Source organism: Bombina bombina, chromosome 2 (genome assembly GCF_027579735.1).
Source record: "Bombina bombina isolate aBomBom1 chromosome 2, aBomBom1.pri, whole genome shotgun sequence".
NCBI classification, from domain to species: Eukaryota; Metazoa; Chordata; class Amphibia; order Anura; family Bombinatoridae; genus Bombina; species Bombina bombina.
In genome coordinates this window covers 143,821,338-143,839,111 of record NC_069500.1, presented here as the reverse complement: position 1 = coordinate 143,839,111, position 17,774 = coordinate 143,821,338, and the positions used below count along the sequence as shown (strand labels likewise).

Below are 17,774 nucleotides of genomic sequence, written 5' to 3'. Positions count from 1 at the left end.
TTTAATGTAAAAAAGTGTGCCACGGCAAAAAAAAGGTTAAAAATCACTGCATCATCCAATAAGCATTAAAAAAACTTAAATTTAAATAATTTTTACTTCTCATTTTTTAGGCAAAAACTACTTTCGACTTGTTTAAATGCTGCTATTTAGTATTTATAATCACATTTTTTATTATAATGTCTGTTTAATATGTATTCCACTAGCCCATGAGTGGAACTAATTCTATAATTACTATTGTTACTAAAAGTAAAGAAAAGTAGATTTGTTTTTCTGGACTCACCACTTCAGTATCCAAATTCCTGTTTGTCTTATTAATATTGGCTTTTTTTTATAGGTAAGAGACCTTTCCATTGCATACTTGCTGGTTGGTTTAACATATGTTTATGTTGGGATAATGGTTTTTGCTACATTTCCCTCACCACCTTTGGCAAAAGAATGCATTCAACAGGTAAGAAAATGTTTATCTTAAGTAATAGAGGATTCTGGGTAAAGATATTCAAAATGACTTAACCCCTTGAGTGCTAATGACGGCTCTGAGCCGTCACAGAGTTTCCCACTCTGGTGCTAATGATGGCTCAGAGCAGTCACTAGCACTCTCCCACCTTGAGGGAGATCTGGGGGCTCCCACCTGCTCCTACCCCGGCGATCGGGCCTGCATAGTGACAGGCATTGCCGGGGCTTCACGTTATGCACAGTTACATCACACGCAATAACGTGATGACGTCACTGCGCAACTTTATTTATACTTAACAATGTTAAGTATAGGCGCAGGGGACATGCTGCTTAGAAGCCATTATCTCAGGCATCTAAGCAGCTACAGACCCCCAAGACCCACCATTGGAAAGGTAATCACCTAACCTTTCCAATAGTCTGGGGGGGGAGGAGTTAAAAAAAATCTTAGCACCCAGGTGGGAAAGTGCTTATTTTTTCTTTTGTGATTCAGATAGAGAATACAATTTTAAACAACTTTACAATTTACTTCTATTATTTAATTTGCTTCCTTCTCTTGTTATCCTTTGATGAAAGGTTTATCTAAGCAAACTCAGGAGCAACAGAGAACCTAGGTTCTAGCTGTTGATTGGTGGTTACATATATATATTGATTGTGATTGGCTCACCAATGTGTTCAGTTAGAAACCATTAGGGCATTGCTGCTCCTTCAACAAATGATACCAAGTGAATGAAACAGATTAGATAAAAGAAGTAAATTAGAAAGTTGTTTAAATTGTATCCTCTATCTGAATCATGAAAGAATAATTTGGGGTTTCATGTCCCTTTAACATTGCCTCACCTTATTACACAGATTCTCTGATTTCAGTTCAGTGCTGCTCTAGACAGCTTTTAAGTATAGGGATTGAAGAGTATAGCAAGAGAAATCAAGTGACTATAAAGTAAATAGATGTTTAGGGCCAATATAGTCAGAACATTACTTTCTTCATTCCATTATAACAGGTAATTTTTTTAATATACATTTATTAGCAAAAATGCTTTGTAATAAAAGCAATAGTGTATTTAAATATGCACCGTGCACCAGCATTTTATACAAAGCACTTACACCTAAGGTGCTTGCACCATCTGGTATTGACTCAATTTGTTAATTGCAGACACGATGCAAGCCCCACTGGCACTCTGAGCAACTGCAGTATTTAAAATGCTAACTATGCATGCACGTGCAGAGAAAAATGTTAGCACTAAAACATAATTATTACTAGAAACATTTTTGCCAATACATGTATATTGCAAATATGTTGCTATTCAAAGATGTAATTCATTTATGTGCATTTAAATTTTGACTGAATGCCCCTTTAAGGTTTGATTAGAATGTAGTTTAGTGTATTAATAGTTAAATCAGTGTAAGATTTGTAATCTAATTTTGAATAGCTTAGCGCTGCGGAATCTTTTGGCGCTCTACAAATAACCAATAATAATAATAGCTGGCAAAAGTTTGCACTGAATGTTTGTAGATGTGTTATTGTATATGGCTTTATAAGTGAAAATGTAAATGTTTATTTACAAAAGCAGCGCTTGTTATTTCTGACCAGCCATTTTGTCTACTACATACATTTTAATTTAAGAGCACCCTGCTTCTAAAATGTAGTCAATTCTTTTCTTCTTTTATTTCTTCTGTAGAACTTCTTGGACAATTTTCCCAGCAATGATGTCTTGGTATTTGTAGCTAGAATATTCTTGCTTTTCCAAATGATGACAGTGTATCCCTTGCTTGGATATCTTGTGAGAGTTCAGCTCCTAGGTCACATTTTTGGCAGCATTTATCCAAGGTAAGTATGTTTATGCATTTTAGTTTTCTTTCATAAGTTGGTGAGAGTCCACAAGCCATAACATTTGAGATTAAACTCCAGTTCACCAGGAGGAGACAAAAACACCTGACATACTAGAGATTTTTATCCCTCCCACTCCCCTGTATAACTCAGTCATTTTTTTGCCTCCAGCAAGGAACCAAGTAAAATCAGAAGTGCTCATCTACTCATTGAGAGGGGTTCTCTAACCAATTTGAGACCTATTTACCCCTCTTTTAGAATGCCTAGGAAGGACAGAGGGAAAGACTGGAGTTCAGTCAGGCAGTGATTATCGTTTCCTAATGTGAAGATGCTACCTGCCTGTGGACTTGTCCACCAATCCCGGACTCTACAGTGTGCTGCTCCTTGTCTTATCCTTACCAGATTCTGGTATTTGCCAACCTGATTCTCAGATGGGGCAGATCGGAGTTGGATCTTATGGCATCTCGTCAGAATGCCAAGCTTCCGAGATACGGATCCAGGTCCAGGGATCCCCAGACCGAGCTGATAGATGACTTGGCAGTACCTTGGTCTTTCAGCCTAGCTTATGTGTTCCCTCCATTTGCTCTCCTTCCCCAGGTGATTGCTCGAGTCAAACTCGGTGATCCACATCGCTCCTGCGTGGCCTCGCAGGACTTGGTACGCCGATCTGGTGAGCATGTCATCTCAGCCACCGTGGTCGCTTCCATTGAGGAAAGACCTTCTAATTCAGGGGCCCTTCCATCATCTGAATCTAGTTTCTCTGCAGCTAAGTGCTTGGAGATTGAACGCTTAATCTTATCTAAGCAAGGTTTTTCTGATTCGGTCATAGACACCTTGATTCAGGCACATAAGCCTGTTACTAGAAAAATTTACCATAAGATATGGCGTAAATATCTTTATTGGTGTGAATCCAAAGGCTATTCATGGAGTAGGGTTAGGATTCCCAGGATTTTGTCTTTTCTCCAAGACGGATTGGAGAAAGGGTTGTCAGCTAGTTCCTTAAAGGGACAGATTTCTGCTTTTGTTACACAAGCGTCTGGCAGATGTTCAATCCTTTTGTCAGGCTCTGACTAGAATCAGGCCTGTGTTTAGGCCAATTGCTCCTCCTTGGAGTTTGAATTTAGTTCTTCAAGGGGTTCCGTTTGAACCTATGCATTCCATAGATATTAAGTTATTATCTTGGAAGGTTTTATTTTTGGTTGCTATTTCTTCTGCTCGCAGAGTATCTGAGCTTTCGGCATGTCAATGTGATTCTCCTTATCTATTTTTTCATTCGGATAAGGTGGTGTTACATACCGAACCTGGTTTTCTTCCTAAGGTTGTTTCAAATAAAAATATTAATCAGGAAATTGTTGTTCCTTCCTTGTGTCCTTATCCTTCTTCTAAGAAGCAGCGACTGTTACATAATTTGGACGTGGTCCGTGCCTTGAAGATTTACTTGCAGGCAACTAAGGATTTTCCAAATTTGATACTTTTGCCTCGTCTGAGGCTGTTTTTGGGAGGAAAGTTCTTCTTGTCCCTCCCTTTTCATCCGTGTACTATAGCTTTAGTATAGTATCCCACAAGTAAGGATGAAATCCGTTTCTTGTAAAAGAAAAGGAAATTTATTCTTACCTGATAAATTTGTTTCTTTTACGATACGATGAGTTCACGGCCCACCCTGTTTTTCTAAGACAGGTCTTTATTTTTGTTAAACTTCAGTCACCTCTGCACCTTGTCTTTTCCATTCTCTTCCTAACTTCGGTCGAATGACTGGAGCGGGAGGGAGGATATGATCTATATATACAGCTCTGCTGTGGTGCTCTTTGACTAGGAGGCGATATCCCACAAGTAAGGATGAAATCCGTGGACTCATCGTATCGTAAAAGAAACAAATTTATCAGTTAAGAATAAATTTCCTTTTTTTTCTACAACAACAATATAACCTAGTCCCCTACCATATAGAATCTAGGTTAAGGGTAGGGAGATTGGGAGGGAGACCTTTCATTCCCCTTTTTCCTTTTTCTTTCATGTAATTAGCAAGAGTCCATGAGCTAGTGACGTATGGGATATACATTCCTACCAGGAGGGGCAAAGTTTCCCAAACCTTAAAATGCCTATAAATACACCCCTCACCACACCCACAATTCAGTTTTACAAACTTTGCCTCCGATGGAGGTGGTGAAGTAAGTTTGTGCTAGATTCTACGTTGATATGCGCTCCGCAGCAAGTTGGAGCCCGGTTTTCCTCTCAGCGTGCAGTGAATGTCAGAGGGATGTGAGGAGAGTATTGCCTATTTGAATGCAGTGATCTCCTTCTACGGGGTCTATTTCATAGGTTCTCTGTTATCGGTCGTAGAGATTCATCTCTTACCTCCCTTTTCAGATCGACGATATACTCTTATATATACCATTACCTCTGCTGATTCTCGTTTCAGTACTGGTTTGGCTTTCTACAAATATGTAGATGAGTGTCCTGGGGTAAGTAAATCTTATTTTCTGTGACACTCTAAGCTATGGTTGGGCACTTTTATATAAAGTTCTAAATATATGTATTCAAACATTTATTTGCCTTGACTCAGGATGTTCAACATTCCTTATTTTCAGACAGTCAGTTTCATATTTGGGATAAATGCATTTGTTTCAATCATTTTTTCTTACCTTTAAAAATTTGACTTTTTCCCTGTGGGCTGTTAGGCTCGCGGGGGCAGAAAATGCTTCATTTTATTGCGTCATTCTTGGCGCGGACTTTTTTGGCGCAAATTTTTTTTTCTGTTTCCGGCGTCATACGTGTCGCCGGAAGTTGCGTCATTTTTTGACGTTTTTTTGCGTCAAAAATGTCGGCGTTCCGGATGTGGCGTCATTTTTGGCGCCAAAAGCATTTAGGCGCCAAATAATGTGGGCGTCTTTTTTGGCGCTAAACAATATGGGCGTCATTTTTGTCTCCACATTATTTAAGTCTCATTATTTATTGCTTCTGGTTGCTAGAAGCTTGTTCACTGGCATTTTTTTCCCATTCCTGAAACTGTCATTTAAGGAATTTGATCAATTTTGCTTTATATGTTGTTTTTTTCTTTTACATATTGCAAGATGTTCCACGTTGCAACTGAGTCAGAAGATACTACAGGAAAATCACTGCACAGTGCTGGAGCTACCAAGCTAAGTGTATCTGCTATAAACTTTTGGTATCTGTTTCTCCAGCTGTTATTTGTATTGCATGTCATGTCAAACTTATTAATGCAGATAAAATTTCCTTTAGTACTGTTACATTACCTGTTGCTGTTCCGTCAACATCTAATTTTCAGAGTGTTCCTGATAACATAAGAGATTTTATTTTTTAAATCCATTAAGAAGGCTTTGTCTGTTATTTCTCCTTCTAGTATACATAAAAGTCTTTTAAAACTTCTCTTTTTTTCAGATGAATTTTTAAATGAACATCATCATTCTGATACTGATAATGGTTCTTCTGGTTCAGAGGTTTCTGTCTCAGAGGTTGATGCTGATAAATCTTTGTATTTGTTCAAGATGGAATTTATTCGTTCTTTACTTAAAGAAGTGTTATTTGCATTAGAAATAGAGGATTCTGGTCCTCTTGATACTAAATGTAAACGTTTAAATAAGGTTTTTAAATCTCCTGTAGTTATTCCAGAAGTGTTTTATCTCCCTGATGCTATTTCTGAAGTAATTTCCAGGGAATGGAATAATTTGGGTAATTTATTTACTCCTTCTAGACGTTTAAGCAAATTATATCCTGTGCCATCTGACAGATTAGAGTTTTTTGGGACAAAAATCCCTAAGGTTATGGGGCTGTCTCTACTCCTGCTAATGTACTACTATTCCTATGGCAGATAGTACTTCATTTAAGGATCCTTTAGATAGGAAAATTGAATCCTTTCTAAGAAAAGCTTACTTATGTTCAGGTAATCTTCTTAGACCTGCTATATTTTTAGCGGATGTTGCTGCAGCTTCAACTTTTTGGTTAGAAGCTTTAGCGCAACAAGTAACAGATCATAATTTTATAGCATTATTATTATTCTATAACATGCTAATAATTTTATTGGTGATACCATCTTTTGATATCATTAGAGTTGATGTCAGGTATATGTCTCTAGCTATTTTAGCTAGAAAAGCTTTATGGATTAAACTTGGAATGCTGACATGTCTTCTAAGTCAACTTTGCTTTCCCTTTCTTTCCAGGGTAAATAATCATTTTCGTTCCTTTCCTCACTACAAGGAACAAAAGCCTGATCCTTCATCCTCAGGAGCGGTATCAGTTTGGAAACTATTTCCAGTTTGGAATATATCCAAGCCTTATAGAAACCTATAGCCAGCTCCTAAGTACCTATGAAAGTGCGGCCCTTATTCCAGCTCAGCTGGTATGGGGCAGATTACGTTTTCTTCAAAGAAATTTGGATCAATTCCGTTCTTAATCTCTGGTTTCAGAAACATTGTTTCAGAAAGGTACAGAATTGGCTTCAAGTTAAGGCCTCCTGCTAAGAGATTCTTTTCTTTCCCGTGTCCCAGTTAACACAGCAAAGGCTCAGCATTTCTGAAATGTGTTTCAGATCTAGAGTTGGCTGGAGTATTTATGCCAGTTCCAGTTCTGGAACAGGGGCTGGGGTTTTATTTTATCTCTTCATTGTACCAAAGAAGGTCAATTCCTTCAGACCAGTTCTGGATCTATCATTATTGAATCGTTATGTTAGGATACCAACATTCAAGATGGTTACTGTAGGACTATCCTGCCTTTTGTTTAGCAAGGGCATTATATGTCTACAATAGATTTACAGGATGTGTATCTGCATATTCCGATTCATCCAGATCACTTTTAGTGTCTGAGATTCTCTTTTTAGACAAGCATTACCAGTTTTGTGGCTCTACCGTTTGGCCTAGCCTCAGTTCCAAGAATTTTTTTCAAAGGTTCTCGGTGCCCTTCTTTCTGTAATCAGAGAATAGGGTTTTGGTATTTCCTTATTTGGACGATATCTTGGTACTTGCTCAGTCTTCTCATTTTCGAAGAATCTCATACGAATCGACTTGTGTTGTTTTCTTCAAGTTCATGGTTGGAGGATCAATTTACCAATCAGTTCATTGATTCCTCAGACAAGGGTAACCTTTTTAGGTTTCTAGATAAATTCAGTGTCTATGACTCTGTCCTTGTCAGACAAGAGAAGTTTAACATTGATATCAGCTTGTCAAAACCTTCAGTCACAATCATTCCCTTTGGTAGCCTTATGCATGGAAATGTTGGGTCTTAGGACTGCCGCATCAGATGCGATCTCCTTTGCTCGTTTTCACATGCGACCTCTTCAGCTCTGTATGCTGAACCAATGGTGCAGGGATTACTCAAAGATATCTCAATTAATATCTTTAAACCGATTTTACGACACTCTCTGACATGGTGGACAGATCACCATCGTTTAGTTCAGGGGGCTTCTTTGTTCTTCCGACCTGGACTATAATCTCAACAGATGCAAGTCTTACAGGTTGGGGAGCTGTGTGGGGGTATCTGACGGCACAAGGGGTTTGGGAATCTCAGGAGGTGAGATTTCCGATCAATATTTTGGAACTCCGTGCAATTTTCAGAGCTCTTCAGTCTTGGCCTCTTCTGAAGAGAGAGTTGTTCATTTGTTTTCAGATAGACAATGTCACAACTGTGGCATACATCAATCATCAAGGAGGGACTCACAGTCCTCTGGCTATGAAAGAAGTATCTCGAATTTTGGTTTGGGCGGAATCCAGCTCCTGTCTAATCTCTGCGGTTCATATCCCAGGTATGGACAATTGGAAAGCGGATTATCTCAGTCGCCAAACGTTGCATCCGGGCGAATGGTCTCTTCACCCAGAGGTATTTCTTCAGATTGTTCAAATGTGGGAACTTCCAGAAATAGATCTGATGGCTTCTCATCTAAACAAGAAACTTCCCAGGTATCTGTCCAGATCCCGGGATCCTCAGGCGGAGGCAGTGGATGCATTATCACTTCCTTGGAAGTATCATCCTGCCTATATCTTTCCGCCTCTAGTTCTTCTTCCAAGAGTAATCTCCAAGATTCTGAAGGAATGCTCGTTTGTTCTGCTGGTAGCTCCGGCATGGCCTCACAGGTTTTGGTATGCGGATCTTGTCCGGATGGCCTCTTGCCAACCGTGGACTCTTCCGTTAAGACCAGACCTTTTGTCTCAAGGTCCTTTTTTCCATCAGGATCTGAAATCCTTAAATTTAAAGGTATGGAGATTGAACGCTTGATTCTTGGTCAAAGAGGTTTTTCTGACTCTGTGATTAATACTATGTTATAGGCTCGTAAATCTGTATCCAGAGAGATATATTATACAGTCTGGAAGACTTATATTTCTTGGTGTCTTTCTCATCATTTTTCTTGGCATTCTTTTAGAATACCGAGAATATTACAGTTTCTTCAGGATGGTTTAGATAAGGGTTTGTCCGCAAGTTCCTTGAAAGGTCAAATCTCTGCTCTTTCTGTTCTTTTTCACAGAAAGATTGCTATTCTTCCTGATATTCATTGTTTTGTACAAGCTTTGGTTCGTATAAAGCCTGTCATTAAGTCAATTTCTCCTCCTTGGAGTTTGAATTTGGTTCTGGGGGCTCTTCAAGCTCCTCCATTTGAACCTATGCATTCATTGGATATTAAATTACTTTCTTGGAAAGTTTTGTTCCTTTTGGCCATCTCTTCTGCCAGAAGAGTTTCTGAATTATCTGCTCTTTCTTTTGAGTCTCCTTTTCTGATTTTTCATCAGGATAAGGCGGTGTTGCGAACTTCTTTTGAATTTTTACCTAAGTTGTGAATTCCAACAACATTAGTAGAGACATTGTGGTTCCTTCATTATGTCCTAATCCTAAGAATTCTAAGGAGAAATCGTTGCATTCTTTGGATGTTATTAGAGCTTTGAAATATTATGTTGAAGCTACTAAGTCTTTCCGAAAGACTTCTAGTTTATTTGTTATCTTTTCCGGTTTTAGAAAGGCCAGAAAACTTCTGCCATTTCTTTGGCATCTTGGTTGAAATCTTTAATTCATCTTGCCTATGTTGAGTCGGGTAAAACTCCGCCTCATAGGATTACAGCTCATTCTACTAGGTTAGTTTCTACTTCCTGGGCGTTTAGGAATGAAGCTTCGGTTGATCAGATTGCAAAGCGGCAACTTGGTCCTCTTTGCATACTTTTACCAAATTCTACCATTTTGATGTATTTTCTTCTTCTGAAGCAGTTTTTGGTAGAAAAGTACTTCAGGCAGCGGTTTCAGTTTGAATCTTCTGCTTATGTTTTTCATTAAACTTTATTTTGGGTGTGGATTATTTTCAGCAGGAATTGGCTGTCTTTATTTTATCCCTCCCTCTCTAGTGACTCTTGTGTGGAAAGATCCACATCTTGGGTAGTCATTATCCCATACGTCACTAGCTCATGGACTCTTGCTAATTACATGAAAGAAAACATAATTTATGTAAGAACTTACCTGATAAATTCATTTCTTTCATGAATGAGGCCCGCCCTTTTTTGTGGTGGTTATGATTTTTTTGTATAAAGCACAATTATTCCAATTCCTTATTTTATATGCTTTCGCACTTTTTTCTTATCACCCCACTTCTTGGCTATTCGTTAAACTGAATTGTGGGTGTGGTGAGGGGTGTATTTATAGGCATTTTAAGGTTTGGGGAACTTTGCCCCTCCTGGTAGGAATGTATATCCCATACGTCACTAGCTCATGGACTCTTGCTAATATGAAAGAAATGAATTTATCAGGTAAGTTCTTACATAAATTATGTTTTTTTACTGTCAGAAACATCACTGTATAAGATCCACGATTGATGTATATTTATGTTTTGAAATGCTAAACTGTTTCGATTATATGGTCTCTAATAGTGTGGACTTCTATGATAGATCTTTATTGAAGTTTGTAAATTTGGTTGATGATCGATCTCTGATTATTTATTTTATTTTTTCTTCTTAAACGGGGAGAGGCCACAGCTGCATTCATTACTTTTGGGAAATACAGAACCTGGCCACCAGGAGGAGGCAAAAACACCCCAGCCAAAGGCTTAAATACCTCCCCCACTCCCCTCATCCCCCAGTCATTCTTTGCCTTTCATCACAGGAGGTTGGCAGAGAAGTGTCAGAAGATTTCAGAGTAGTCTCTTATGGAGGGTAGTACTCTTCGAGATGGGACTGGAGTTTTAAATAGTCTTGTCAGCCTCTCAGTGAGAGCATTGATGAAAGTTAGAGTCCGGAGATGCAGGGAGAGTCTTTCTGTGAAACCATCCCAATTCATATTAACAGCTCCATAAGCAATCAACGTTGACGAGTTTTGCTGCTTGCTTTCTTCACTCCAGTTCATGTCAGAAGCTACTATCTGTCACACTTGAAGGGCCGTGTTTCTAGATTCTGCTAGGATTGTTTAATTTCTTATACATGTATGATAACGCAAGAAGACAGGGTCACAGTGTTACTCCTTTTATCTGTATAGAATCAAGGGTTAATATCTCCTGAGGGGGATTATTGAACAGTGGGGAATAATCTCATTTTATTTTTTTTTATTTATGCTTCTTTTATGTGTAAGATGTTATGGGCTCATAGACTGTTATGGAATATAAAGGTTTCACTTTCACTTTGAGAGCCATGCAGCTTACAAGCTTGGCACGCTTTTTCTCATAGCAGGGATGGTCCTGCGTTGTGCACAATGTGATGCTTTCCCTCTTTCCTGACCGGGTGTCTATCAGAGAGGTGCCATAAACCTCTGTACTGTCTGGGTCATGGGAGGTGGTGAGTGCCCCAGCCATTGGGATATAAGGGTGCAGTTTTTTTGAATAAAATAATATTGTTTTATTTCTATAGTTCTCCGGTTATTGCACTAGCGATGGAGGATTCTGTTACTTAGAGGGCACTCCCTCTATTCCTAAAGAGTAATTCCTGTTTATATTGTGAGGAGGCCTGAGTTCCGCCCCCTCAATTATGTTCCATATGCCTTGATAATGTGATAATATCAAACTTGTTTGATACCACTGAGCCATCCACCTCTGAGGAGTTGTCGTCCAGTGAGGTGTGTACCCTACATTCTTATCTCTCTACACATGCAGTTTCCCATAGTATTGCTGATCCTCCATCTGGAGGGGGCCATTTTTTCACCAGACGTTACTGCACAGTTCAGACAGCAGTGTCTGCGGCCTTTAATGCTTTACCTCGCCCTGCTAATTGGAAGGTTACATATTGCACTCCTCAGAGTACATCAAATAATTTATTGGATTTAACTGATATGGTTATCCTTGGATGAAGTTCTTTCTGAGACTTCAGAGTATGAACACTCTGGGTCGGAGTTTGCTGCCTCTAAACCTCTGGCTGCGGAGGAACCAGACTTTAGTTTTAGGAATTTTCGCTTTATTCTAAAGGAAGTTTTTGGCGAATTCAGAGGTTCCAGAGGCCATATTGCCCGATGAACCTTTGATTCCTAAATTGGATAGAGTTTGAGGACAAGGTTGTACCTTATACTTCCCTGCTCCTGTTAGATGGCGAACATTAATTAAAATGAATGGGACAGGATTGGGTTCCTTTTTCCACTCTTCTTCCTTTAACAAAATGTTCCCGGTCCTGGACTCTCAATGGAGTTGTGAGGTTCCGTCCCTAAAAGGGATAGCGCTATCTTTACCCTTGCTAAACGTACTACTATACCGCTTGAGGATAGCTCTTCGCTTATAGAGCCCATGGAAAAAAGATTGAAACTCTGTTAAGAAAGATGTTTCAACATACGGGATATTTGTTTCAACCGGCGGCGGCTGTTGCTGGAGCAACTACCTACGGGTGTAACTCCTTACGGCATTTGATCGAAGGGGAGGGTCCCTTTAAGTTATTCAAAAAAGAATTAAGGCCTTGAGGGTTGCAAATTCTTTTGTCTGTAATGCTAATAAGCAGATTATACACCTGAATGCTATGGCTTCAGCTTTTTCTGTTCTGGCTGAAGTCATGGTCTGCGGATATGACTTCTAAGTCTAGACTTCTTTCCCTCCCCTTTAAGGAAATTATTTTGTTGGGTCCAGGCCTGGACTCAATTATCTCCATGGTCTCAGGGGGCAAGGATGCCCTCCTACCGCAAGAGAATATGAACTAGTCTAAGGGACAATTTTCGTTCTTTTTCTTTCTGATAAAGCCCATGTCAGCAGTCCTCCGCTAAGCCAGAGCAAAACAAGAGCTCTTGGAAGCCGGCTCAGTCCTGGAATAAATCCAAGCAGAGCAAGAAGCCCGCCAAGTCTAAGTCGGCATGAAAGGGTCGTCTCCGGTCCTCTCTGGATTGTGTAGGGGGCAGTCTGTCGCTCTTTTCAGTCGCTTGGTTCAAGGATGTGCAGGATTCATGGGTCCTGGAGGTCATAGCTCAGGGTTACAAGATAGGTTTCTAGTCTTAGACACCCAAGGGCAGATTCCTTCTCTCTCTCTCTCTCTCTCTCTCCTGTCTTCCTGACCAGAGAGGAGGTAAGCCTTTCTGGGGTGTGTATGGGACCTGTCCTAGGAGTTATTTCCCCGGTGCCTATCGCAGTGAGTGGTTTGGGATACTATTCAAACCTTTTCGTGGTCACAAAGAAGGAGGGAACTTTCCGTCTGATTCTGGACCTAAAGTGCTTAAACAAGTTTTTATATGTCCTTTCATTCAAGATGGAGACAATAAGGTCCATGCTTCCCCTCGTTCGAGAAGGGCAGGTCATGACCACAATAGATCTGAAGGATTCTCCCTTCACGTACCAATCCTCAAAGACCACTTCCAGTTCCTAAGGTTTGTGTTCCTGGACCAGCACTTCCAGTTTATTGCACTCCCGTTTAGTCTAGCTACGGCTCCAAGAAATTTTTCGAAGAGTGGATCATTCGGAATCTCTCCTCTGTCTTCTTCGATCCCATGGATGGAAGATAAATCTAGAGAGAGTTCTCTTGTATCCAGTACCAGGGTAGAATTCTCAGGTAATATAATATATTCCATAGACATGAGAATATTTCTAACAGACCAGAGACGTTGCAAGCTAGCTTCAACATGTCTTGCGCTCCAGACCTCCTTAAGGCCATCTGTGGCTCGGTGTATGGAGGTGATTAGTCTCATGGTGTCTACCATGGACATCATTTCCTTTGCCATGTTTCACCTCAGACTGTTGCAACTGTGCATGCTGAAGCAGTGGATCGCATTCATTCGGATCTGTCGACAACCGATCGAGAGAATCGCTCTCTTGGTGTTTTTGTCCGGATCTCTTGTGCTAAGGGATGTCCGTCTCAAGACCATCCTGGGTGATTGTGCCTACGGTTGCGAGTCTGTCAGGATGGGGAGCTGTTTGCAGTGCCAGGAAGGCACAGGGCCTATGGACTCAGGAGGAAAAGCTCCTTCCCGATCGCATTTTGGATCTTCGGGCAATATATGATGCTCTGAAAGCTTGGCCTCTGCTGGGTTCGTCCCAGTTTATCAGATTCCACTCAGACAATATATCCTTGGTGGCTTACATCAACCATCAGGGGGGAACGAGAAGCTCCCTAGCTATGAGGATTCTGGAGTGGGCAGAGACCCACATTTGTTCGCTGTCAGCTATCCACATTTCGGATGTGAACAACTGGGAAGTGGATTTCCTCAGCAGACAATCCTTTCATCCGGGTGAGTGTTATGTTTACTCTCATTCAAGCTCGTAGCTGGTTGCTCGTCTCATCTATCATAAGGTGTGGAGGACCTACTTATTCTGTTCTCCAGGATGAACTGGAGAAGGACTTTTCTGCAAGTCCCCTGAGCGGACAGATTTCGTCCCTGTCTGTGTTACTGCACAAGAGGTTCGCTGAGCTTCTTGATGTGCAGTCATTTGTTAAGGCTCTGCTAGGATCAGACCTGTGTTTAGATCTATTGCTACTCCTAGGATTTTGAATCTTGTTCTTTAAGGTTTTGCACGGGCTCCGTTGGAGCCTATGCATGAAGTAGACATTAAATTATTGTCTTGGAAGGTTCCTTTTCTACGGGCTATTGCTTCTGCGCACAGAGTATCTGTGATTGCTGCCTTGCAATTGCGTCCCTCCTTATCTGGCTTTCCATGCTGATAAGGCTGTTCTACGAACATTATATTTGGAGGACCTACTTATTCTGTTCTCCAGGATGAACTGGAGAAGGACTTTTCTGCAAGTCCCCTGAGCGGACAGATTTCGTCCCTGTCTGTGTTACTGCACAAGAGGTTCGCTGAGCTTCTTGATGTGCAGTCATTTGTTAAGGCTCTGCTAGGATCAGACCTGTGTTTAGATCTATTGCTACTCCTAGGAGTTTGAATCTTGTTCTTTAAGGTTTTGCACGGGCTCCGTTGGAGCCTATGCATGAAGTAGACATTAAATTATTGTCTTGGAAGGTTCCTTTTCTACGGGCTATTGCTTCTGCGCACAGAGTATCTGTGATTGCTGCCTTGCAATTGCGTCCCTCCTTATCTGGCTTTCCATGCTGATAAGGCTGTTCTACGAACATTATATTTGGAGGACCTACTTATTCTGTTCTCCAGGATGAACTGGAGAAGGACTTTTCTGCAAGTCCCCTGAGCGGACAGATTTCGTCCCTGTCTGTGTTACTGCACAAGAGGTTCGCTGAGCTTCTTGATGTGCAGTCATTTGTTAAGGCTCTGCTAGGATCAGACCTGTGTTTAGATCTATTGCTACTCCTAGGATTTTGAATCTTGTTCTTTAAGGTTTTGCACGGGCTCCGTTGGAGCCTATGCATGAAGTAGACATTAAATTATTGTCTTGGAAGGTTCCTTTTCTACGGGCTATTGCTTCTGCGCACAGAGTATCTGTGATTGCTGCCTTGCAATTGCGTCCCTCCTTATCTGGCTTTCCATGCTGATAAGGCTGTTCTACGAACCAAGTTAGGTTTTCTTCCTAAGGTTGTGTCGATTCGCAACATCAATCAAGAGATTGTGGTTCCTTTCTTATGTCCTACTCCTTCGTCGAAGAAACGTTTTCAACGTAATTCTGGATGTGGTTTGTGCCTTGAAGTCCTATCTTCAGGCCACGAAGGAATTTAGACAAACTTCTTTCTCGGTTTGTTCTCCTTTCCGGGAAGCGTTGGATTAGAGGGCCTCTGCGACTTCCTTATCTTTTTGGCTGAGGAGTGTCCTCCGTTTAGCATTGAGACAGCGGGACATAAGCCTCCTCTAAAGATTACGGCTCATTCTACGGGAGCAGTGGTTTCCTCTTGGGCCTTCAAGACTGAGGCCTCTATGGATCAGATTTGTAAGGCGGCTACCTGGTTCTCCTTACATACTTTTTCCAGACTTTACAAGTTTGATGTTTTTTGCTTCTGCTGAAGCAGCCTTCGGGAGAAAGGCTTTGGTGCCCTCAGATTAGGGTCCGCCTCTTTTTTCCCTCCCGTTTTGCATTCAGTGTCCTTTATAGCTTGAGTATTGTTTTCCCAAAAGTAATGAATGCAGCTGTGGCCTCTCCCCGTTTAAGAAGAAAAACTTAAATTATGCTTACCAGATAATTTTCTTTTCTCCTGACGGGGAGAGGCCACAGCTCCCCGCCCGTTTTTATTATATGGGGCGGCCTTATATTTTATTTGTTCTTCTGGCACCTTTTTCACCCTGATATTTCTCCTACTTTTCCTTGTTCTCTCGGCATAATGACTGGGGGATGAGGGAAATGGGGGGAGGTATTTAAGCCTTTGGCTGGGGTGTCTTTGCATCCTCCTGGTGGCCAGGTTCTGCATTTCCCAAAAGTAATAAATGCAGCTGTGGCCTCTCCCCGTTAGAAGAAAAGAAAATTATCTGATAAGCATAATTTAAGTTTTTCTGTAAGATGCTTCGGAACATAAATAAATATAAAAAATGTTTGGGGGGGGAACGTCTATGGGAGAATACATTAAAGTGGTTGTAATATTTAAAGTTAAAAATTTTGTGCGTAGGGTTTTCCTGCGCACGCTAACTTTTTACTTTCAACTAATAATATGAGTACAACCCGACGTGCACAAAAATCCTCCATTTTCCTATGTTAATACCGGATCGCTAAATAGCGCTCCACTTGTAATCTAGCCCATAATGTTTATTCTACATATTCACTATGTTTTCAGAGTTATGAATAATATTTTCTTTTAATTGACATTTATATAATGGAGTGATTGAGAATTCTTTTTGTTGAAATAACACTGTAACACTTATTAATAATATTGAAGGTTCCCAAATTAATTAATTATTATTTGCTGTAAATAATGTCTTGCTTGTAAGTATGCAAAGGTGTTGATTAGGGATTAAATATTTATCATGTAAATTATTAAAGGATATAAGGCTAGATTACAAGTGGAGCTCTATTTTCTTTGGGTTCCGGTGGGCAGGTCTGCTTTTCATGCCAAAACCCCCTTCGGTACTTTCGTGGTTTTCCAGAAGGGGTGCAAATGTTCTAGCTCTGACCTTGTCCTTCTGCTAAGTAGGCAAGATTTTCCCACTTAGACTGCATGGGTTTAGGGTTTGGAAGCGGCTATAATTCTCCAGGTTATAGAGCGAGGAAGCGGAGCTCAACCTCATATCCACCATTCCAGCTGCCTTTATTTTCTAAAGGTGTAATATTGACTATATAATTCTGCATGATATGTGGAAAAATGTTTCTTCTAATATTTTATAGAATTCAACCGGCAATTAATCCGGTCCAGATGCTTTCCCTCCAGCTATTGATTTTATTGCCCCTTTAACCTCATTACTTGAGATAGGTTCATTTCATTTTTCTAATGCTTTAGGGGTTATTACCGGGAGGTGTATTTTTTCCTAAGATTTTTATTTTTTATTTTATTGTCTTTTCCATCTGAAGTATAAATATTTTGTGCACGTAAATGTCTGTTTTAAATTTGATGTAGCTGTAAATGTTTTTTGCCTTTTTGTTAAACAACTTAACATTTTTCCAGTTTTATTGCCATATCAAAAAAACAGTTCTTTTTCTATTTTGATCATATATAGCTTGATACAGCAAATAATTATTCCTCTCCTTTTTAGCTTCTATATAATTTAATCTATTATGATTTGATGGAGAAGCCATATATTTTGAGTACTCTTGTGCTAATTAATGTTTAGTTAAATTATCATTTAAAGCATTACCCTTGCTATAACTTAATTTCACCTTTAAAAACTGCTTTAGCTGTGTTCTAAAATTATTTTATTTGGGGAATATGTTGGTCATTATTCTGTTCATATTCCTCCCATTTCTCTTTAACAAAAGCCTGAAATTCCAGATTATGACTTAAATATAATAGGAATTCCCAATTGGTCAAGAAAATTGGTGCCTGATAAGATAATTTGACCAATTTTAACATCCTGAATAACATTATGAATATTCTGTGCTGTTTGAGGAGAGATTAAAAATATGTCAATTCTAGATAGCGTTGAATGAGACTGTATAATCTCCATCTTCAGAATTTTCCTCTCTCTAAAAACCAATTAGTTGTAAATTGTCTTTTATTTGTTTAAATGTTTTCCCTTACGCTTTATATATTTTTGTTTACTGTCTTTTCCCCGTAACAGAGGGCCAAATTGAAA

The 17,774-nt window shown here is 40.0% G+C and overlaps 1 protein-coding gene across 3 annotated transcripts in view; it reads left to right on the top strand.

The window, feature by feature from the left end:
• The window catches only part of SLC38A9 (solute carrier family 38 member 9), a 246,550-nt gene that overhangs the window by 216,661 nt on the left and 12,115 nt on the right, over positions 1-17,774 (top strand). For all 3 annotated transcript variants that reach the window (XR_008400608.1, XM_053701283.1, XM_053701285.1), the window contains exons 10-11: positions 335-448; positions 2,130-2,278. Coding sequence is in view for 2 of the 3 variants with exons in the window: in XM_053701283.1 (XP_053557258.1) it covers positions 335-448; positions 2,130-2,278 (263 nt within the window). In the remaining variant the exon portion in view is untranslated. The remainder of the gene's footprint in view (positions 1-334; positions 449-2,129; positions 2,279-17,774) is intronic.